The sequence below is a fragment of the Lissotriton helveticus genome, chromosome 4_1, assembly GCF_964261635.1.
Source record: "Lissotriton helveticus chromosome 4_1, aLisHel1.1, whole genome shotgun sequence".
NCBI lineage: Eukaryota > Metazoa > Chordata > Amphibia > Caudata > Salamandridae > Lissotriton > Lissotriton helveticus.
Genome location: NC_136063.1, coordinates 1,694,295,788 through 1,694,319,023, shown reverse-complemented (window position 1 = coordinate 1,694,319,023; position 23,236 = coordinate 1,694,295,788). Strand labels below are relative to the sequence as shown.

The following is a 23,236-nucleotide window of genomic DNA, read 5'->3' as shown; positions in this document are numbered from 1 at the left end:
CTAGTTTTCATAGTTTTCTTTATTGACACTTAAACGCATAAAGCAAGCCAGTAGTATACTTGCAGGTTTGTTGTTTTCAAAACTAAGTCGTTGGCCATTCTTTAAAATACCATTATGTGTTGTATGTTCCACTGAAACCAACAGTACCCTAAGTAGATAGTAACTAAAGTTATTTGTACTTAAGACATAGGTATGCTGCAACCAGCTAGTAACAAAAGGCCCTTCACCACAGTTTAGATGTGTTTAGCAACTGAGAGAGTCAAGATAGCAAAACAATAGAAGTACGAGCCCTGGTGTCATTTCAACAAATTCATAGGTATAGTAAAGTGATCCCCACATTCACTTTTGTGTCTCCTCCCTTAATGAAATGAAAGTAAGTAACCTGATGAAATCACAGGAAGAAGACACAAAAGATACAAATTTAGTGTAAAACTAGTAAAAATAATTTCAAAATAGCATGAAACTGAAAGGTATTACGTGGGGATCAAAGTTGCAACCTCTGTTGACTTCCAAATTACATCCCTGTCATCAGTTACTGTGCCATAGATGCCTTGATATTAGTTCCCTGCAGGTTCCTATGAGTGTGAGTGGTGTCTAAAAGCAACTGTTGGTCACTCTTCAATGTCCCTTCTGAAAGTTGTCTCTCCACAGAGTTCTGGACAAGTCAGAAGTGTCTAGTAAATGTGTATGAACCACTTTACCTATGTCAGAAATGTGGACCATTTTAAAAGCCATAATTGTATCTTTTCCCATCCTGCAATGAATCTTTCGTTTAAGAGGAAGTGGTATGGTAACCTTGTGGCAGAATATTTGTCTCACTGGCCATTGGTTAAAAAAAAGTTAAACACAAACCCATAATTTTCAAATGCTAGTTCGCTTTTTATAATGCCTAGTTTTTTAATGTGGATGGAACCAGTCCTCACTGTGTTGGTAAACACTCACTGAGTTTTTCAAACACCGTCCGACCACAGCACGTCACATGGACCTGCCCCTGCAGTGCTCTCAACTATTATATAGGTGTATGTGTGAGTGCGTGTTGGAAAATCAAGAAAGTCTAGTAATAAAAAATACTTCCAAAGAAAATGGTACAGAGAAACTGTATGTATTTTCAAAATAATTGCCCCTTTATTTTGGATAGACAGTTTGAAAGTCAGAGGGGCGGAGCCTTCAAAACGGAGAAACACTTGTTAATGCTCATTTTCCCCTTCAATAAAAGAACACACCTTTATGACCCATATTATCTCTTGATAAAATGTGCACCACGATCTTGCATGGGGGCAAGATTATTAAGTGTTTGACTTCATTAGAGATTTCCATGATGGACGCTTTTTACTGTCAATCTTAGCATTGGTCAGCAGATGTGCTCAATAGTCTGTTCCTGAGAGAAATAAATGTAGACTGTTAAGTTTACTGTAAAGTCTTACAGCTTAATGCGGAGTTGGACAACTCACAATTAATCATTTGACTCTCAACTATTTTATAAAATGAGCGTTACTTTATTAGAAGTCAAGCTATATTGAAAACTATTTCAAAATGTCAGTTCTCAGTAGTACATCACCTTTATATCACCAGTTAAGTATTCACCCTCATCACCTACCTTTCCTTTCTGAAACTCTTCAAATTAATTCTCATCTGCTCTGTCAGTTCCTTATGAAAATCTAACTAATAGTATGTATTTGTTTTTTTAAAACCGCGATAAGAATTCCTTTTTTTGGAACTAAGCATATTCTGTGGTATGATAGATAATAAAGCACACTATTTTAAAAGGTAAGCTGGGTGGCGATCCCTTGCGTTATATTAAGTCAAATTTTCATAGCTCGCCCAAAGTGAACATTTGGTTTATTCAGAAATGCATGAATTGGTATTCCGATTTGCGTCTATCCTAACTTTTCACTTAACATCTTCTGATATTTAGCTGCATTTCTTATTTTCTTGTCCATGGGATGCACTTCATCAGCACAGGAGCCCTTTTCGTTTCACTTTGACTCTGCCATGTGATTTGTTATGTCACATCAAGGAACGTGCACTGAACTATCAGATTCAAAAATGGTTGTTCGCAATGATGCAGACATCTAGCTAGTTCCATCTAAATAGAGTTGCTATTTTTTAGAGAGGCGCATACAATGAACCAACTGGATTTTTTGTTGAATTGTAACTGTGGTGTGGACAAATACATCAAAAATAGTCTGAATTTTAACTCAAGTTTGCCATGTTTTTGTTGAGGTCTGTCTTTTTTGTGTTGTTTGCAATTTGTCACAAATTTCCAACTGTACCAAGTGGCCAGGTTTAGAAATGTACTTTTTTTTGTACAGCGGTTTGGGTGTCTGTGTGTGTTTTCCTTATGATCGGAAAACATTGGGTAGGGTAGGTACTTTAAATCAGCCGCAACAGCAAATTTGCATTACGTTGTGTCCATAAGGTGATTTCTGGCATTGGATTGTGGATGAGCTTATATTCAGAAGAGTGAAGAGATCAGTGATCACTGTTGTACCATTCAATACATTTACATTAAGCACATTTAAAATGAATAAATGAATAAAGTGGCTAGTAGTTCTTTTGCGAATGGTAGGGACACCTGGCTTCATGGAGCCAGCCATGTATGACAATATTGAGAGTTAGGGTAGGTAAATGGTAGAAATTGCACAAACTATTTTATATTTGGACCTCAAAGCGTAGGACCTCCAAAGCCAGTATAGAACTCTCTTGGTGGGCTGTGTGTTAAGTACCTCCACCCTCTTACAGAGCTCAGTCGTGAGAAAGCATAAATTATGTTTGTGGCAGAAATGCCCACTAGTTTGTTCTCTACATGGATTTTCAGTTTGAAAAAACTGCAGGCCTGAAACTTTGAAGAAGGAATGACAGCTCTATGAAGCAATGCAGACCAAGAACCTGTACCTTCTTGTCTCCTTGTGGATTGAAGACAGTGAGTCTCTTTGAAGCTGTGATTTTGGCAACCCTTGATTTCATTTTTCAGTTGACAAAGGGTATCACCAGTCAACCCTCAGAAGAGTAACTCTTTACCTGGTAGCTCATCATTTGATCACTCCTTTCACACAGAAGTGTCATGATGTGACAAATGTTGCCACGGAAGGTAAACATGTCTGCATCATTATGGCTGAAAGTTTACGATATCTGCCTGCATCTGCACTATAGTAATTTGATCTTCACAATGCCACTCAAAAAGAAGTTGAGGAAGGGTAGACCAGTGTTCCTTATTTGAGACAAACCACCCTTTTATTCAACACTATTGATATGACAAGTTCTTTCAACTGTGACAAGTTGTTTGTCAAATTAGAGATGCTGCATCAAAAAATGTGTGACCTTTTTCACCGGTCCTCAATACGTTATTGACTTCACAATGCTACCCTGAGTATTGGGTTTTTGGATGAGTCAGTCTGCAGAAGGTTGTATGCATCCTGACCTGTAACTCCATGAGACAAAAATGTTGGTCATTTTGAGCCCAAATAAGGACTGGCTTTTCAATGTTTTGCAATTACAAGCATGAAAAAGTCTCCCAGAGTAAAGGGCATAGCAAGAAAAGATTGGGAATTTTGATAAGAAAAAGTACTGACATATGGTGTTCTTGCAGAAATCCAAATGATTGTTTTGTTAACTAGAATTTATGTTTCAGCACTCTTCCAGAAATTCGTAATCCTGACATTGGTCAGTCACAGCACTGTGTCTTGCGCTGGTGGAAATAGCAGGCACTGTCTGCAAGATGAATAGCCAGCATATACATCACACACTCACACATCAATCACTGCTCGTACCTCTAAATTTCTCTGTCCTTTTCTTTTTTCGCCAAGCAACAGACTAAAATGACCTAAATATGAGCAGCTGCACCATAAGATGCCAGATGTAATACAATTCGTTTAAAAGCGCTGTAATCACTCCAGTCTATCCTCTTAGGTTTTGCACAATAAATCCTTTAAATAAAACATTAGATGTTTGCCAAATCCCAGATGCATTTTAAAAGAAACTATGGGCGGTATATGGGTTAATGGAACATAGTATGCTATGCATAAAACAAATGGTCGGTGGCATAATGGTAGCAAAACTGGCACCACAAGGGTGATGTCACATAATATCAATATATAGGACTGTATAAATTCAACGGTGCTGTAAGGTTGAGTGAGCTACCGGTCTCCCGAAAACTTGTGGCCTAGGCTACAAATAAACTAAAATACAATCCCCAGCACACGTTTTTATTTCAAAGACATGACAGCAGTAACATGCGAAAGCAGATGCAATTACAAAAAACACAGCAATCCGGTTCTTCTTTTCTTTTATTCTTTTCCTCTTTTTTTTCTTTTTTATTCGTACAACATGTGTTTGTTTTGGCGCCACATTGGGAATATAGACCTGTGATTTTTTTCAAGGCTCAATAGTCCCTTGTCGTGATCTTTTTCAATTGTGGTGATAATTCCAACCAACAGGGTATGTAGGCGAAGATATTCGTATGTTACGCTATTCACTTTCAATATTCGTCCAATTTCATAACCGACTTTCCTGGTCTGTTGTCGTGTGAGTTGTTGCAACGTCCATATCAACGTTTCAGTTCCGGTGCCTCGAGTACCATACGAATATGAAACACGTGTTGGCTGGCTTAGAACTTGTATGAATAAAAAGAAAAAAGAGGAAAAGAATAAAAGAAAGGAAGAACCTCAATACTGTGTTTTCTGTAATTGGGTGTACTTTCGCATGTTACTGCTGTCATGTCTTTGAAATAGAAAACGTGTGCTGGGGATTGTAATTTAGTATGCTATGCAGTTGATACATAACTGCTGCACGTTGTAATCAAGGGATAACTTGTGAATTAATTTCAATATGAAAATATCTTTCTGTGTACCTTTATCTTCCTTCCTTTTCCCTCACACTCGTTCTTTTCTTCTACTTTGCTGGCCCTTTTGTATGCCATGGCTATCAGTATTGTCTTCTTCGCTCTCATCCTGTTTGCACTCTGTACTGAATTCACTGTCTCTCCCCATCTTAGATCTCTGCTGGAAAAAAAACCTTAAATAAAAATAAAAAAAAATACACAACTAAAAAGTCCTTGGAGCCTACTCATTACCTGCCATTGGTTGGCACTCTTGTTACTTTTTTTTTTTTCATTTGTTAGCGACAACAACTAGTTTAATTTTGCTAGACACACACTCACCCCTCCCTCCTCGATGCCCCTCCCCCTCTGCCCCCACTTCATCTAACACCCATCCCTCGCTGTTGCTTGTTATTTTGGTGCTGGTATTTAATCAGGCTCAATTAGTCACTCACTTGTGCAGTGCAGCAGTGTTTACTCAAACACCCTGTTTTCTCAGGACACTGGCATTCAAGCCTCATGCCATTCAGGGTGCAATGCCACTCACTGAGAAGAACAATACATGTGAAGAAAGGAATTTGTGAATTAATCATAACAACTATGTTTTGTTTTCCTCAGTCACATTGCATCCCAAGCCTTACTGTTCATTCAGAGGCGATGTTCATGTGTGACCAATTCTGCCCAGCATTGTCAGATTTTCAGATGCCCTAGCTAGGCATGAGACATGCTCTTACCCTGTGTTGTGCAGCCTGCCAGAGGCAATGGTATGTTTTAACTCCCCCCCCCCCCCGCTCTGATTTATTGTGTCAGCTTTGCCCAGTTTTATATCAAATATGGTTGTTGCAAATCGTGTCTTTAAGAGGACAAAATGCCCCAAGCCCGCTCCCATTGGAAATCTTGAGTCTACCATCAGTTAAAGAGTGTCAGGGCCTCAGTTGGCCAAGAGTTACTGCACAGAACCTGGTTGGCCAATTCAACCTGAATGAGAAAGGGATTCATTGGTCTTCCAAGAAATCTTTAATTGAAGTGACTGCCACTGCATTGTTGTGCCTATACACTCCTACTGGTGTGCAACAGAAAATCCCCACCAATACAGCAATACTACAGAAGTCAAGCAAGACCTCGAGGAAACAGTACGTTGTGTTACAGCTATACAAATCATTAGTAGTGCCGTAGCTCTTGTATTGAATGCGGAGTTCTCAAGTTCTCACCTGGAGCATTGTGTCCAAATAAAAAAATTCAGTCACCTTCAACTCCAATCTTTCCTTTGAAACTTAGGTTGATACTGTCAGGAAGAGACCTGTTGTGCATCCTGAGGACTGTTGTCTCTGTACTCCTCTGGCACCAGTGATCGGCTTTTGTCCATGCAGTGATAATGAGTCTCTCGTTTTTGCACCAGCATCAACTGGGCCTTCCCTTAAAAACTGTTAAAACTGGAAGGAGCCCACAACTTTGCAGTCAGATGTGGCCTGAAGTCCTGAGCTGAAAATTGGGGCCTCTGGAACCAGGTTTGAGTCCTGACCTGTGATTCTGGCCAGATCACTTAATCTCCATGTGCTTAAAAAGATACAAGCATTGGTAAAACCAAAAGGTCTGATGTATGTGAGAGCTGTTTGCTTTGACAATATCTTTTAGCCATGTAGTAGAGCAGCGTGACTGCTGGGCAGCATGGTTAAAAGTTATAAAAACGTTATAAAAGTTATAATAAAAGAAAGCGCTATGATGAGAGAAAGTAAAAAAAATATTGCTTATAGCACTTATTTTTAATAATATTTAGCCATGCTGCGTAGAATCCACGCTGCTGGATAACATGTCTAGAAAACATCTGGAAAGCCAATATCTCTCACGTAGATGCATTGCCTTTGCCAATGCTTTTTCCTACTCAACCCGTTCATTCTCTCTAGTCTTCCCTCATTTCACTTCTTTCTCCTGTTTACTAGCCCACCTCTGTCACTAGTACATTTCTCTCCTATTTTTAATCTCTTCCCCCATTCCCATTACGTGATGCCCTTGGGCCACTCTTTTCCTTCCCAGTCTTTGCTTTTCCATCTCTACATTCAGCATTGTTTCTGACATTCTTTTGGTTTTGAAGTCCTTTGCATCCCTCCAAACCTGGTCTATTCCTTTTATTACTGTTCCTTAGGGATTGGCTTAATTGGATTTAACTGCTAAAATTAAAAGCTGAAATGATTCTCTACTGCGAGTGCCTGATTTCCTTAATCTCAAAAGTTTACCGAAAATATAAAATATAAAAGCAGTACCCCAAATTCGGTCTGCATTAAATTAGTGCTTGTAGTAATCTTGGTCAAAGATTTTCAAAGCTGTATTTTTTAACATATTTGGGGTTCTGTTGATCACAATAGAATTTCAACATGATGTAACTGAAGGAGACCTCAACAGAAGGCATTTGTAATATTTAACATCTTTTCAGATGATTAATCTACAGATGCCTTGTTTGCTGATGTCTGAATTAGTCACTACTCTTATGCATGAGTTGGGGTCCTGATCCCATTATTCATGATGACTAGTAAAGGACAGTCCTGTTTAATCTCCCTTTTTATTTAGCTCTACACTGTAAATGTCCAAAAAATAGCTTTCAGACCTTTGCAGTGAAACGTTTAATAATATTGCTTTTTTCACTGGCCACACGCATAGTGACTGTTTCTTTTAGATTGTAACTGAAGCCAGCTTAAACATAAACATTTTCCCAGTGTTTCTTTGTAATTTCTGTTAATTCCCTAATACAGGGAGAAAGAAGATTTGACTGCATATTGGTGAAGGGCAAATAGCACACACTTTGAGTTTTTAGTGATTAAGAAATATGAGTGGCATAATGGAGGCACACTGTGGCTGCCAAAAGCACCAATGAACATGATCTATTGACAGTGAATAATTTATAGTCATGCTGAAAATTTGAAATCAGATGAAGACCCACATTCTGTGACATTGCCCTTGATAAAATGTTGTGGTCAGTACTATTGTGCAGTGCTTTGAGATTAACATGTCACATCACTCACTGTTCTATCTCATCATTGTCTAGGTCCACAGTGACCAGAACGTGTAAGGGAAATGGAAAATGACACATTAGGGAGACATTTTCCTCTTCCCTGCTGACTCAAAACATAAGCAGCTAGAACTCATTATTCAGCATTACTTCATTAAGATCCATAGTTTTGTTTGTGATTTAATTTAGTTTGTGGGCTTTTTCAATTGTTAATGCTGAGTTTGCATGATGGGTTTAGATATTAGCATGTTCTTCATCAATTATTTACATTGTGAGAATTTATGATATTGTCAGTAGGGGCATATTGAGGTTGTCTGTTTCCTGATTACGTTTAGGGGGGATCAATGCGTCATTCTGAAGCTGGCTAGTTAAACCTTTAAATGGAAAGTATCACTTTATTTCATGCGCATGGAATGTGGTTTAGTTTCTGCAGTTCATTTAGGTTTAGAGATTAAAAGACTAAATTGTGCTTTATTAATAAGTCAGTTTATTTTCCATTGAGTAGAATCATCATTGCAATCATTGCAGATATTCAGAGCGCGTGCATGACTTCAGTTCTTCACATCTTCAAACATGCTAAGTTACCAGACGTATGCATTTGACAGCCACAACTTCACTGGATTTCACGAGCCAAATGTTTAAATCATTTGTTTTCTGTAGTGCACGTAATGAATAATGACTGGATTTTCATTCTAATCCAGCAGAGGATGAACCTGTGAATATAATTAAGAGGGAACCATCTATCGAAGAATGCCCAGAAAAACTGAACAGTGATGCACAGTTGGAAAAAGCCAAGAAGGTTCTTCAGGGAAAAATATGTAAAAGTGAAAACTCAAAACGGAAATGGAAAAAGCGTTTTGGACACCCTCTAGATCCATCAAATAGACCTGTAAAATCCTTAAGCAACACATCCCAAGGAAACGAGGGCAAGTACCCATGCACTGAATGTGAAAAATTCTTCAATCAGAAAGAATCTCTTATTAGGCACATGAGAACACACACTGGTGAGAGACCTTATCAGTGCGATGGATGTGAAAAAAGCTTTGGTTACACTTCTGCACTTAACAAGCATAAAAGAATTCACACTGGAGAGAAGCCATATAAATGTGTTATTTGCAGCAAATGCTTCACTCAGAAAGGTGATCTTAGCAGACACCAGAGAATACACACAGGAGAAAGACCTTACAGGTGCTCGTACTGTGATAAAAGCTTCAGCCAAAATGGAGATCTTATTAGGCATCAGAGAATTCATACTGGTGACAGACCACATAAATGTACAGATTGTGAGAGAAGCTTCAATGACCATTCCTCCTTAATTGTGCATCAAAGAACCCATACGGGGGAGAAACCATACACATGTCCTGAATGTGATAAAAGTTTCCCTTTAAGGTCTGCACTTACTGCTCACAGACGAACACACACTGGAGAGAGGCCGTACAAATGTGCGGAGTGTGGCAGAGAATTCAGTTACAAGCAACTTTTAACAAATCATTACAGAGTCCATACTGGTGAAAAGCCCTATCAGTGTACAGAGTGTGGAAAAAAATTCAGGGTGAAAGAAAATCTCAAAATTCACCACAGAATTCATACAGGTGAAAGGCCGTATCATTGCAATGAATGTGGCAAAAGTTTCAAAGACAGCTCGGGTCTCATTCAACATCAAAAGACCCATGTAAGAAAAAAGACTGATGTATTTAATGAATGTGATGAAAACTTCAACAGTTGCCCAGATCTCATCCAGCACCTGTGACAACAGATGGATTAGTTGAAGAAGCTGTGTGGCACACCACATACGCTGAAAATAGCACTTGAAGCTAATATGAGAAATTATTAATGCAAAGCATTATTCTTTCAGACCCTAACTCGAGATACATTTATTTATTATTTGAAATTCTCAAAACAGGGTAACGCATCTCAAAGTAGTATAATATGAATTTTTTTATGTATGAACTACTTCAAAAAAGACCAACAAGATGAAAACTAGTTTTGCACTCCAGCCATGCACTACCCAACCGTCGGAGAATCAACCTTAATGGCAACAAGTTGTAATTATGCACAAAAGGATACTGGATGCTGCAGTCCGAGTTTCAGCAACTGTAGGAAAATATTAAAAAGCTGTGCATGGCATTTTTTAAGGCTCGAACGACTGACTATACATCAGCGTAGCTGTTGTAAAAGACTTTGAAGCATATGGAGAAGAAGAATGGGGACAGAGGAGTGTTGATGATGGACAAAGCATTTCTTTAGTTGACTAGATAACTGGTCATGCCCACCCCTTTAATTGATATCTTCACAATACAACACATACATAAATTATGTATCATCACTACAAGTAGCAAGAAGGATTTTAAGAAACAAATCATTACTCATATTTTTCCGAAGATTTTAGATTTGTATAACTTTTTTCCTTATTACTAGTTACCAACTGGTGTAAGTCGATTTTAAACTTGGATGTATACTCATTGTTCTCATTACCTGGATAGTTGTATTCACAGACGGGTGTTGTGACTGTGCCCTGAAAAACATTATCTGGACAATCATGTTTATTTAACTCTGTGATGAAATCTAATTTTACTAGAAATGTCCAACCGCCTTGTTTCATTGATCTTGATTTGACACTTTTTACATCACAGAATCCCTGCATCTTTTCACATGACATTGGTTTTCTCCTCAAGAACACACATGAAGTAATGTATTCTACCTTAAAGAGTATCCATGCATTTTGCAATAAGTCCTAATAGGATAGAGATTATCCATCTCTTTATTCTAGTTGGGTTATTGAAGGTGTGTTGTAAGTGATCAGTAGTAAGGAAATTACTACCCGTATGCAAGTTGTGGGTCACAGTTTTATAAGTATGTAGTAGCATACATTTGGTTGTTGGGTTTTGTTGAAGTAGGAGCAGTGCTTAATTTGAGCCTGTAGTTGCCGGTGGTGCTCACCAGCACCCATTTATGGGGACCAACACTTATTTTTCCTCATCAAACATTGACCGCAAGCAAGAACAGAGAAAAACACAAAAAGGGTAGAGAAGTAAGAAGAGAAAGGCAGAAGAACAGTTGCAAATGGAGAAAGCAGGGACCTGCATGAGTGAGAGAAAGGGCCAGGGAGTTTCTAATAGTGGATGGATAAGCAATGAGGTTGATTCAAGGCTATGGAACCTTGGTATTCGGTGTGCCAACATTTTAAAGCAGTGGCTTCTGATTTCTGAACAGAGCTTTGGGCATTCATTCTATTACAAATTAAGCACCGACCAAAAGTCTGCAGCCATTTCAGTTTCTCTGTAGCAAAGTAGCACTGTGAGTGCTATTGAAGCATTGCTGTGTTCAGGTCATGTTTTGTGTTTGGTTGATATGTTACAATTATGGTTAAGAAAGTTCAGTTAATGAACACATTTCAGATGTGTTTTATACCAAGACAGGTATTGTGTGCCCTTCAAACGCTGGTTTAATTGTTGGCATTTTGAAATGGCATGAAAACTGCAAATGCCCTACTCAGCACAAACTTGACATTGTGCAATGAAAAGAGAAATGCATCAAACCTGAAAAAGTTAATTTGAAAGATTACCATCTAGGGCAAAGCATCCTTTTCAGGATTTTAAAGTATGGTAAACAACTTACTTGTTGTAGAGCACAGCATTTGTAAAAGCGAGATTGTTAGTTCAAAACACTGAGCGCATTTCTGACGGCTTTTATTTGCTTGCTGTGGCAGTGTATATGGACATGACCATTACTAAACACGCATAGATTGTTTAAATATCCTTTCATGCTTGATCAAGACTAGCGCGAATTTTAAATGAACATTATTTTCAGGCTGAATATAGGTATATTACCTTTACATTGTTTGATGTGCATCTTTGTTTTCCATTGGCAAACTTACAAATAAATGTAGATTCTCATCCCTTTTCACTCACGTCTAGAAAGTTGCTTTTGTTGTGTCAGGGAGCCTTAAAGATTCCACTTATTACTGAGCTGTACACTCTCTCAGATGTAAAATGTGCATATTCATGTTTTTTGGTTTTATCAAAAGTTTGAATCTGCAACTCCGGTGTGGAAATGTCTGTACCATAACCATGTACTGTGCAGGAAGAGATATGCTCATTTTTCTCAAAACCCAAGTTTTATTTAGCCATTTCTATCTTGATTTTAGAAAAGTTGCTAATGAAGAGTTCCCTCTTGGAATAGTATGGGAGCTCCAGGTTGTATCGAGTTTGGTAGCTTGGATTTTAAAAAGGCTGTTTTTAGATTGTCTCACTCTCCTTAATAATCGGTTACTATTCATTCTCTGCATATTCTGTACTTGTCATGGACTTTGGGGACATGTTGACTTGGCATTGCCGATACTTTGCCAGTGATATCACCACTGGCTTCACATCCCTGCTTCTTGCCTCTTACTAGGTTTAAAGATGAACCCTAGCTGATATCCAGCAGATTTTTCTCACTACAAATCTGTTTCTCTTGTTCTACTACTCATTTTACCCCCAACATTAACTCTCTCTTTCTGTTTCCTCGATAACCTTAGTTCACAAGATTAGAATAAGTATCTTTCCGAGGAGTCATATTTAGACTGAAATTGTTCTCACATCCTGTGTTCTAATTGTGTGTGTGTTTGTGTGTGTTTTACAAGCACAACATTGTGCTATTTCACTTCTATTCCTAACTTTAGATCCACTGACTTAGTATATCTGTTGAATATTAATATCCCAAGATGCCATACAAAAAACAGGGAAACTGAAGTCTTTTGATGCTGCCACTTTGGGGATAAGACTATGCAAACTCTTAAAGAGAACTTCCTCAACTAACATATATCCAGCCAACTGGACACTTGTATTCAAAATTGACTTCAACCTTTTGGAGAGAGGAAATCATTCCAAAGTGCCTATGGCTCCATGGCAACTACTTACTAAGTAGAGTTGTCACTCAAGAGATTGTGGATAGGGAAATAGATGACCTGCCCAGTCAGAGACTGTTGCTGGTCTCTTGCTTCTTCAGCAAGTCTGTTCACTGGGTGCGGAGGATGGGCAGGGAGCCCATCTCTTTGTGTAGGCGTGCATCTCTTGGCATGCCCTAGGCCACAGACTGTTAATATGTTTCTTCTATCTGGTCACATGTTGACCCTCGAGAACTGGCTTAAGACCAGTGAAGTTGAATGTAAAATTTCAGACTTCATTGAAGAGGATATTATTTCCAACCATACAACTTGACTTTGCCTTTACCATAGATGCCATTCTGTACCTTATTCTGTATACATTTTCATTACCATTGTGAAGTACTCCAGCTACCTTCACAGATGCATGGCAAAAGTGATTTATTTGCCAAGAAACCAATATGAAATGTGGTAATGACAACTGCTTTATTTCAGATGAACACCCATGACTACAAAGCTGAGTCTGGCATTGTGCAATACTATTTTTTTAAGCATTGCTGACTTGTCGCAGAAAATGACACATATTCTCTTAGATGCCCAGGCCATTTCCTACTCTCCTTGAATATGGGGCTTACCCTCCTTTCCGATTAGCAAGTACAGTGCCAAGATTTGAAATTCTCCAATTTAATCCTCTCCCCTTTCCCCCGACATCAGTTGTGTCTTGTATAGCTAGTTGTGGAAGAAAGCTTTATTTTTTCCCACCCTTGGTTGTACTTACATTGTTTTATTCCCTGTGCCACAAATGTAAATTGTATTTGTGTTGTAAGTTATATTGTTTCCCTTGTTGATGGAGCTGCTTATTGTACAAATAAAGTGGTTATTCTGTTCTTCTGCATAAGCTGAGTTTGTCAGTGCCTCCCCATTTGTAAGCATAATTTGCCTCAGACCCTGCTTCCGGCATGGAATATTATCTTGATGAGTAAGTGATAGTAAGTGTTTTAGCGGGTGTTAAATTGACCAATGCACCTTGTAAAAAATGGAATAGTCCCGATCTTTGCTGACCTAAAGAAACATGAAGCTTGGTGGCACATTATTGCCTTTTCTACGGACCGCAAACTAAAAGCCCAAACAAACAGAGAATTTACTATTGAATTTTAATTTCGTCAAAGAAAAATGAAACACAAAAAGATGTTATGTTATGGGTATGATTCTCTTTGTAAAAATGTTGTACTGTGATACACTCAAGACTTAAGGAGGTTCTGAGATCATTGGCACAGAAATAACTAAAGACAAAGCAAGTAGAGTAGAATTATCAAGTAGCTTTGTCTTCAGAGTCTCCCATGATCCACCAGAGTATATACGCGTAACTTAAGTACAGTACGGTTGCAAAAAGAATACCTTTCAACTTTTCATTGTGATGAGAAGACTATCTTCAAACTGTTGCCTGTACCACTTTCATACATGGCCATGTTAGCTTAGTGACCCATTATTTGTTGGTCTGTTGTTCACTTCCTGCCTGTTCTGTTTTTGTGCTGTGTTGTTCAATGAAGTAAACAGTATTTTAATGATTATTTCAGATGCTTTGTATTTTGTTGTTGCAGCTAAATTTTTTATAACAGTTAGGCAATTGCCAACTGAATAACATATAGATATACATATAAATATTTCCTGGAATAGGACATCTAGTTCACAGGATATGAGAAGAGTGCTGGAAGACCTAAGATAGTTGAGTGATATGACATTATCAATATGATTGCTGGCGATTTCTTAGTCCAGGCCGGTACGACTTATTTGCCCAAGAATCGGGTCACCTGTTCTCAGTTTGATTCCAAATGAATTTTAATTGAAGAAATGTACTTTTATTTTAAGCATTTTAATTATTCAGTTCCATAGTAAATGCTATGCATGCACTCAAGTCATACATAAACAATGTCTACCTAGACCTTTCTACAAAATGTGGTTAGAAAATGGGAAGTGGATATTGCCAGAAAAGCTCATTGGAGGTGGCAGTACGACTGTTGTAATCACATGCAAAATATGACCCATGAGCATTAACAAGTATTTACCATGCCTTTTCTCACACTCTTTGAACTTCTTAAATGTATGCTGACTTCAAAGGGACTTAAGAAGTGTAATGAGTAAAGGACTTTCCTCAAACAGCTTCCAGATTTCATGTGGGCTAGGGGAAGGATAGAAAATCGGATGAATTAATGTGCTTTTGCCTATTCATATTAATCATATAATTTTTAATTCTGTACGCCACACACTCATACTGGCATAGGGTCCGGATTAACAGGTTTCTAGATGTTTACCCATTAGTTATGAGAACTGCAAGCAGTGTGTAGAACTATGTTTAATTCTTTATGGGCCTTGCGTAACTCTTTTTCTTAATTGTGAGCCCACTCTTAAGCAGTTTTTTTTTTAACTTCAGTGTATGAAAAAGGCGCATGCCTAAAAAAACAAAACGGCTGCAACTTAAGGCCTGAAAACCATTTTATCCACTTTTCATTATTAGTTAATGTGACTCCAATGTGTACAGAACGGTTTGGAAAAAAAAAATACTGACCGGTTGCATTCACAAGAATTTGGTCTTTTACATATGTATTTTACACATTCGAGTTTTGCTTTAGTGAAGATGCTAAAGTTGAACTTAGAAGTGTTTCCTTAAAAAGTAGGTAAGCATAGACAAAGCAAATCAGCCTGCCTTTAATGTGCCAACCCATGTAAATACAGGCATCCGCATCACCTTAAAGCCTTCCTTATTGGCTTTACCAGTGCTTGGGAAAAAAAGTAGCAAAAATAGTTACTTCCTGTATAAAAAGTGACAAACCGATTAATGAATGAATGTACTTTTCAGGTGTAAAACATTCTCTCCTTCATTGGTAAGTAGGCACTTTCTAGGAGGCAGAATGATAAGCCAAATAGCTAATACCATAAGGGGAGAAAGTGATACTCACCTGGATGTACCCACTTTGTATATTTTAAAGAACTGGTAAAAAATGAATCTTTCAAACTAGCTGCACTTTCAAAACAGTCCTAAAATCAAAATGAGAAAGTGTTTCTAGTTTCATAGTATTTCAGGCTACCGGCTGACTGCCAGACCAGGCTCCGGTTTAGTAACATAGGACACAAAATGTATCTTGAGGTTTCACTTAAGTGAATGTTATTTCCAACCTGAAACATACTGTTCGCTTTACAGTGGATTCTGTGGGTTAGGCAGAAAGGGAAGAGCAGCAGAGGACAACAAGAATGAAGAAAGTCGACAGCTTCTCTGACTAACCACTAAGCTCCTCAATGCAGACCTATATGCTTTAGAACAGTGGTGTTCTGAATCTGTGGTTCAGGGGCCCCTGGAGTCTTGGATGCCTACTCAGGGTTGTCCGCGTCTGCTTAGAAAACTAAATAATGTCAATAGAGAAGTAAAATGTAAAGCTGAAAATGTTTAAAGGTTCTGTGAAAAATGAAGGAATTAGAATTTAGAGGCTAAAATGAAGTTGATATTCTCAGATGATTCATGTGAGCAGTGCAAGTTTATTGAACAGAATATAGTATGGATGATTTTTGTGTTTTGTTTTGCCTTTCAAATAATCAAAATTGCTTATGCCTCGGTACCTGGATTCCAACAATCTCTCAGTGGGGGTTCTCATATTCCAACAATCATTTGCAATGCAATAGGTCTTGCATTTACGCGAGTTTGAGCTATTGGCATTGTAAATGACAATGCCTTTTATTTATGTTTTAAAAACGAAAACAAAAATAAAGGTCATTGTTATTTGTAATGTTATTAGCTCAAACTTGCATAAATGCAAGACCTATTGCATCGCAAATGTTTTTGCTTCATTTGACTACCAGATGGGAGTCACAGCACACACACAAAAAAATTTCGTTTCTAGGTTGAAACGAAACGCAAATGGAATTGGTGCAAGATAATTGATGTTCTTGAAAACGGGTCCCTTCCTCCCTGTAAATATCGGCAGCAAAACGCCGTCTTTTAGTGCTCACGAGCCGATGTCCTTTTTAGGGAAAATATGTGGAGCCTGAACCTTAACACCAGGCATTTCACGAGCCTAACTGCACGCTCTGCAGACGGACATGCGTTGCTGATATATGAATTTCACATAGAAGCCAGCGTACAAATACTGATCTATAAACGAGCTGCCGTGCTGCCATGCAATGAAGGCATGTTTATTAACTGAGAGATCGTCACAGAGTGCAGGTACGCAAGACCACCACAGGCGCTCTCCAGCCCTCCCAGAAGTCTGGGGTGTAAACATTCTTCAAAGTTTGTTAAAGATTAGCTAGGAGCATTCTCTTAAGTTTTGTATTGCAACTTCAGTGGCATAATAAAACCATTATCTGATTATAACAAGATGTCGCCATTGCTAAAGCAGAACGAAAAAAAATAGAACGAAAAAAAATAGTGCTTAAAGACTAATGAAGGGGACAGTGTAATGCCGCAAGTAAAAGATCCAGTCCTTATGGGCAGTCACAAAAGGAGACAGGGCGGTAACAAGGAGGGACTAAGATGACTCATTATCAATCGGAGGCCAGCATTTACCTTGGACGATGACGCCAGCCAATGAAAAAGATGGGCGGGGCTTCCACTCCACTTCTAAAAACATACCCTACTACAGCATGCCTCGCAGAGCAAGCAACGCATGTGCTGCAATGCTAGGCGCGACCTAAAAATGATTCAGCAGTGGTCTCCGGACTTCTGTAATGATTATGGGCATCCTGAGAAGTCAAAAGGTTAAGAACCACTTCTTTAATATGTTCTATTCTTCTGTTTTGCAATTTAAAACTTACCATTAAACTGTCCGTGGTCCGTCCACATGCTGATTATGTGCTAGCTAGCTGAAGAGACTATTGATCATATATTGTGCATATACGCAGCCCTTCTTGATCAGAGAGTTAATTATTTAAACCGCATGTCTAGAGAAAGGGGAATAAGAACCATCAATTGAGTATTTATGTCCTGCTTTGGAGGAATGATATTAAGAAAACCCCCCCCCACACACACACACACCCATTAAAACAAGCATTTACAATGCAATGGTTTCGCCTTTCGAAAAATTTGAGCTATTGGCATTGTAAATGACAACATTTTTATTTATGTGTTGGTTTTGAAAACAGATAAATAAATGGCATTGTCATTTACAATGCCAATAGTTTAATCTCTGGCAAATGACACACAAAAACACACAGACCCACACACACACAGACACACACAAACAGAGCCCCCCCCACACACACACACACACACACACACACACACAGAGCCGATTTGCCAATAGGGGGAGTTTTGAACTTGTAAAGATACGCCTTGCAAATCTTTACAAGGTAACGATGGCTACATGGATTTAAGCTTGACACCGGCAAGGTTTGTTTTAATAATCAGGAAAATCAACAGTTAAAACCAACCCAGTAGACCATAAAACAGGCCCATAAACAGCAAAAATAACCTATATGCTGACCAGTCACACCAGCCCTTCGGGCGCTGCCCGATTGCCCAAATAGGCCAGTCTGATCGTGGCCAAAACTACGCTCAGTCCACCCAGTGGCGTAATGAAACTTGAGGGACCCACCTGCAAAGTACATGGTGGAAGGCCCCCTCCCCCTGAACCCAGTCAGGAAGTTCCAGGCCAGGGGCCTGGAACTTCCACGCACAGTGCCTGAGCACCGAGCCCACCTCTACAAACGTCCAAAAGCTTTTCTGAGTGGGATGAATGTTTAAAAGAATTCACAGAAAAAATATGAAGGTTGAAGTGACCTTATAGTTTGGTATGGTAATATGTTACCTTACATAAAAAATAAATTAAAAAACACTTGAAATTCGAAAAACAAATACCAAAATGACGTTCTAGTTAGGTGTTTGAAATGTCATCATTTAGGTCTTCAAGAATATCCTTTAACATGTCAAGTGTGATGCTTTCCATGCACAAACTGCACTGCAGAATTCAGTATACCTTTCTAGAACCACTTTGAGAATGAGAGGATATGTGGAACAAATTGTCACAAAAGTCCAGAGTTTCACGCGGACATTTTGGCGTGTAACATTTTGCAAACTATATAAAGCTGCAAAAATTCCTGAAAGACTTTCACAATGGTGGGGAAAAAAACAAAAATAAATCTTCAACTTTGCCTAAAGGTGTACCACGCAGATCTGGTCGAGGAAGACATGGGGAGGCAGGGAAGGCTACACAGGAGCACCGTGCTCAGGGTCGCTCTGGAGCCGGATGCTGCAGGGATACTGAAGTGCGCCGAGGCTGCTGCCTGGGCGTGAGCTGGTCCCAACACCGCAGGCCGGATGGCTGCTTGAGATGCCCTCGACGGATGGCTTCTCAGGACACGTGGCTGGAGCCGCAGTGGGAGATGCCGGCGTAGTCTCAGACTAGCCGCGTGCCGCACCCGGTGCCCTGTGGGCGGGCACCGGCCTCAGGAGGATGGACTGCACCACTGTTGACTGGGTCCGACTGCTCGTGCACTGCCCAGGTGCGCTGGATACCCCATCTCCCAGCCACCGCAGAGTGTACTGTGCGGGCTGTGCACAAGGGGTGTGACACGTGCACCTTCGGGGTAGGGCGGCTGTCCATGTGCATGTCTTTCAACACTTCTTGCACATTACCAGTACAGTCAGGGTGTGTCCTACTCTCTGTACCGCCCTCCAGTGCACCGGGGCAGTACTGCTTCGGTGCCGGGCACTTCGGCTCACCATATAGCGGAGGGGCTGTGCATAAGGACAGAATAGTCGATGCGTTGTTCCCATCACCAGCCCCCACCCACCCCCAATCCTCCACGGACTGCATGGTCTGTGCACAGGGTCAGCACGGCCAGTACCTATACGACCGGCGCAGGACAAACCCTTCGTGAGTAGCCTTGTGTGTGACTTTTGAACCTTTTCTAAGATAGTCTGTCACCTTCTAGCAAACTTTCCGGCAGAAGCCACAGTAGTTGCTGTAGGCAGTTGTGTGGAGGAGGGAGCATCGGGTAAGGAGGGGGAGGGGGCGCCGCCGGGGGATCTTATCAGGCAAAACCACTTAAAGAGTAACCAGGGTTATCAGCAAAGCCGTTCCTTCAAGGACAAGCAACAGCCAGAGGAGGATGAAGAGGGCGTGCAGTGCTGCGAGGCGAAGAGTAGGAGAGGCGCAACCAGGGGGCACAACAGAGGTGGGCATAGTCATGTGGCCGATCCCGAGACAGAGGGGCACCGCGGAACTTTACCGACCCCCGCATAGACAGACTACCGGGGTCACAAGGATCTTACCCAAACAGAGCTCCTTAAAGGTGGGACGGAATGAATACTCGTGGGGAACTCACCGACCCGGGGCCAGAGTTCCAGGGAGCAAACGCTGACCATGTTTACCGCTAGTGTCGTGTGGTGTGTGGGGGCGGGAACGGGCACAGGACAGCGAGGGGGGGATAGGGCGGGAATGGCGCACGGACAGCGGGGGGGTGGGCCGGGAACGGGCACAGGACAAAATGCATAAACTTACAAAGTGAAAACACATTTATAAACAAAATGCTCCTTACCTGATCGCCTCGTGGGAACTCGAATCTTGCAGCCAACTCCAACAACAGACACTTGTAAAAAGACGAAAACAGGCCGACTCGGAAAAAAAAAATAACACACACCCACCGCCGCGATGACGATCAGAAGTGGGTGGAGAGCGAAAAAATCGCGGGAACGCCCCCGAATCTGGTCCGGCCTTGACGGACAGATCTGGCTTCCAATGGCTAGCCTCCATTTATGGAGCTAGCCAATGGGAGCCGGGGGACGTTCCTGAAGCACATATAGTAAACAATAGATTTCTCTGGGGGCGGAGCTAAAGCTCCGTGCCCCAGGCGAAACCTAAAAAAGTACTTCAGATTTCTGTGACCGAAAGTTCCAGAATGTATAGGGGACAGCAAAAATACCATTGCCCACCTGTGCTCACCCTCTGGTAGTTCGGCACTGAGCAAGTTTAACTTAAGAGACAATGTGTAAAGTATTTGTGCAACACATCAAACAGTAACACAGTGAAAACACTACAAAAAGGCTGCACATCGATCTAGAAAAATAGATTATTATTTTATCAATAAAACTAGACCAAAACAACGACAATCCAATAAGTAGAAGTCAAGATCTGATTTTTTTTATAAAGATTAAAAGTAAAAATAGTGCTTACAAGCAATAGGCGCCTATGGGGGTGATTTGGTAGTGCTGGACCGGGGCTAAGTCAAGAGTTCTGGCCGATCGCGGGCAAGGATACAGGAGCCAAGCAAGGCATGCTGAACTAAAGTACCTTAATCCTAGTGGCAAGCAAGATGCGGGATGCAGCCGAGTGGTGTCGATCCTGCAGACAAGGTGATACGTCAATTTTCTCCGCTCAACAAAGGCGATGCCCATGTTCTGAATATGAAGCGCCCGTTCCGAGATGCGTTTATTCCGAGTGCGATGTGCCAGGTTTCTCCTCGCAGTCGAGGGGATGCAGGGGTCATCTCTCCTGCAGCGGCGGAGATGCAGTGGTTCCAATGCGCCGGTTCCGATGACGATGTGCTGTTTCCAAGTGTGATATGCTGGTTCTGTTCCTGCAACAGTGGTAGTGCGTTGATTCTGCTCATGCAGCAGCGTATTCATCAGATTCACTGTAGCAAGCACCTGGATCTACTTCCAATGGACCAGGAACAGGAGCAGGGGGTAACACTTTGATATCCCTGAGTCTTGGACCAGCAGGCAACCCAGCAGGCCTTTGGAGATCACTCTGGGTTCAAGCAAGAGTCCAGTTCTTCCTCAGCAGGGCAGAGGGTAGCAGGCAGCAGGACAGCACAGCGGAAAAGCAATTATTTCAAAGCAATAGTCCAGCAGAGTGGTAGTTCTATAGCAGCACAGCAGTATTTCCTCCTGGCAGAGTTTCTTCACAGGTCCAGTAGTGTCCGATCTGGTGGGGTCTGTGATTCAGTAATTATGCCGAGATTTGAAGGGCACATAGGTCCTCTCTCCCAGGTCTGGCGCTCAACTTACTACAGAGGGGTGTGCAGTCCTTTTTGTGGGGACAGGATACTGCCTAATCCTGCCCAGGATGACCCATCAGGATGTGGATGGCCACTCAGTCACACCTATTGTTCCTTTGTGTGTGGCTGTCTAGAGGGAATGCGCAAAGTCCAGCTGTCACCCGCCCTAGGCGTGTATTGGAGATGGGCTGCATGCCCACAGAGCTAAGATCAGAGAAGTGCCATCTTTCTTAAAGTATAATTTCTAAAATAAAATAAGTACAACTTTGCCAGCAAAGAGGATTTATCATTACCATTCCAATTATATGAAACGCGTCAGAGCTACTCTTACTCGATCAGAAATTACAGCCTATAAGTGTAATTAGCAAATCCCAATGTTAACCCATGAGAGGTAGCCCTTACAGTAGTGAAAAACAAATGTGGGTGTTTTTCACTACAAGCAGACCTTAACCGTACATGTCCTACCTTTTAACTACACAGCTCCCTGCCCTATGGGCTACCTAGGGCCTACCTTAGGGGTGACTTAGATGTAATAAGTGGGGATTTTTAGGGCTGGCAAGGGGTTTCAAATGCCAAGTCTACGTGGCAGTAAATCTGCACACACAGGCTCTGCAGCCACAAGCCTGAGGCATGTTTAAAGTGCTATTTATGTGGGTGGCACAATCAGTGCTGCAGGCATACTAGTAGCATTTCATGTACTGGCTCTGGGCACATGTAGCACACTCTACTAGGAACTACCAGATAAATCAGATATGCCAATTGTGGATAAGTCAATCAAACCATGTTTTAGGGGAGAAGAACATGCACTTTAGCACTGGTTGGCAGTGGTAAAGTGCAAAGAGTCATAAGGTCAACAAAAACAATGCAGCAAAAGGGTAAGGCAAACAGGAAAAATGTGTGGGGAAGACCACCCTATGGCTGTTGAGTTTAACATCAATAAAAACAGTACTTTACTTATGGGTGGGCCTATTATAACTGACAGGAATAGGTCAGTGTGTGACCATGTGTAGTCAAAATAGTGTCAATGTTGTCTTCACACAGTTAACATTTTGATATTATTCCTGTCCCAGGCGAAAGCCCAAGCTATATATCTTGCCTTTGGGGTAAGTGTGTGAACGTTGGACGGTAGGATGTTTGCTGGAGTTTTCTGTCACAGAAATTTTATGAATTTTGGGGTTTCTTTTACCCATACTTTGTCATTTGCAGGAGATTCTGGGTAATATGTGTTTGAATTCAGCAAGCCAAATTCCACTGCGTCTCTGGTTTTTGGAAATATATGAGGTTGGTAGCTTACTCTGGGTGTTCCCAGCCCTGCACACAATTACTTTAGACATTCCCAGTGGAATCTCCTACATCAGAACATTCCCTGGTGTCTAGTTTGGTGATCCATGCTCAAGCAAATGGAAAACCTACCCAACCATACTACACTCAAAAGCCCTAATGGATTTTGTTTCGCCCCATTGTACCTTCTCCACCCAGGCTGCTGCCCTCTGTCCTGCATGTCAGTCAATGATATGTCTACATATGCTGATTTGATGCCGATTTGTTGGTTTGATATTTG

General features: G+C 40.8%; 1 protein-coding gene across 6 annotated transcripts in view; it reads left to right on the top strand.

The window, feature by feature from the left end:
- LOC144829332 (uncharacterized) overlaps window positions 1–23,236 on the top strand; it is a 127,805-nt gene that overhangs the window by 61,983 nt on the left and 42,586 nt on the right. For 2 of the 6 annotated variants that reach the window (XM_078688380.1, XM_078688378.1), the window contains one exon: window positions 8,522–9,703. The exons of 2 other annotated variants lie outside the window; for them this stretch is intronic. In XM_078688380.1, the coding sequence (XP_078544506.1) occupies window positions 8,522–9,570 (1,049 nt within the window). In that variant the 3' untranslated portion in view covers window positions 9,571–9,703. Of the gene's footprint in view, window positions 1–8,521; window positions 11,727–23,236 lie in introns of those variants that run through there. 2 more of the 6 variants (XM_078688381.1, XM_078688379.1) reach the window with 2 other exon arrangements.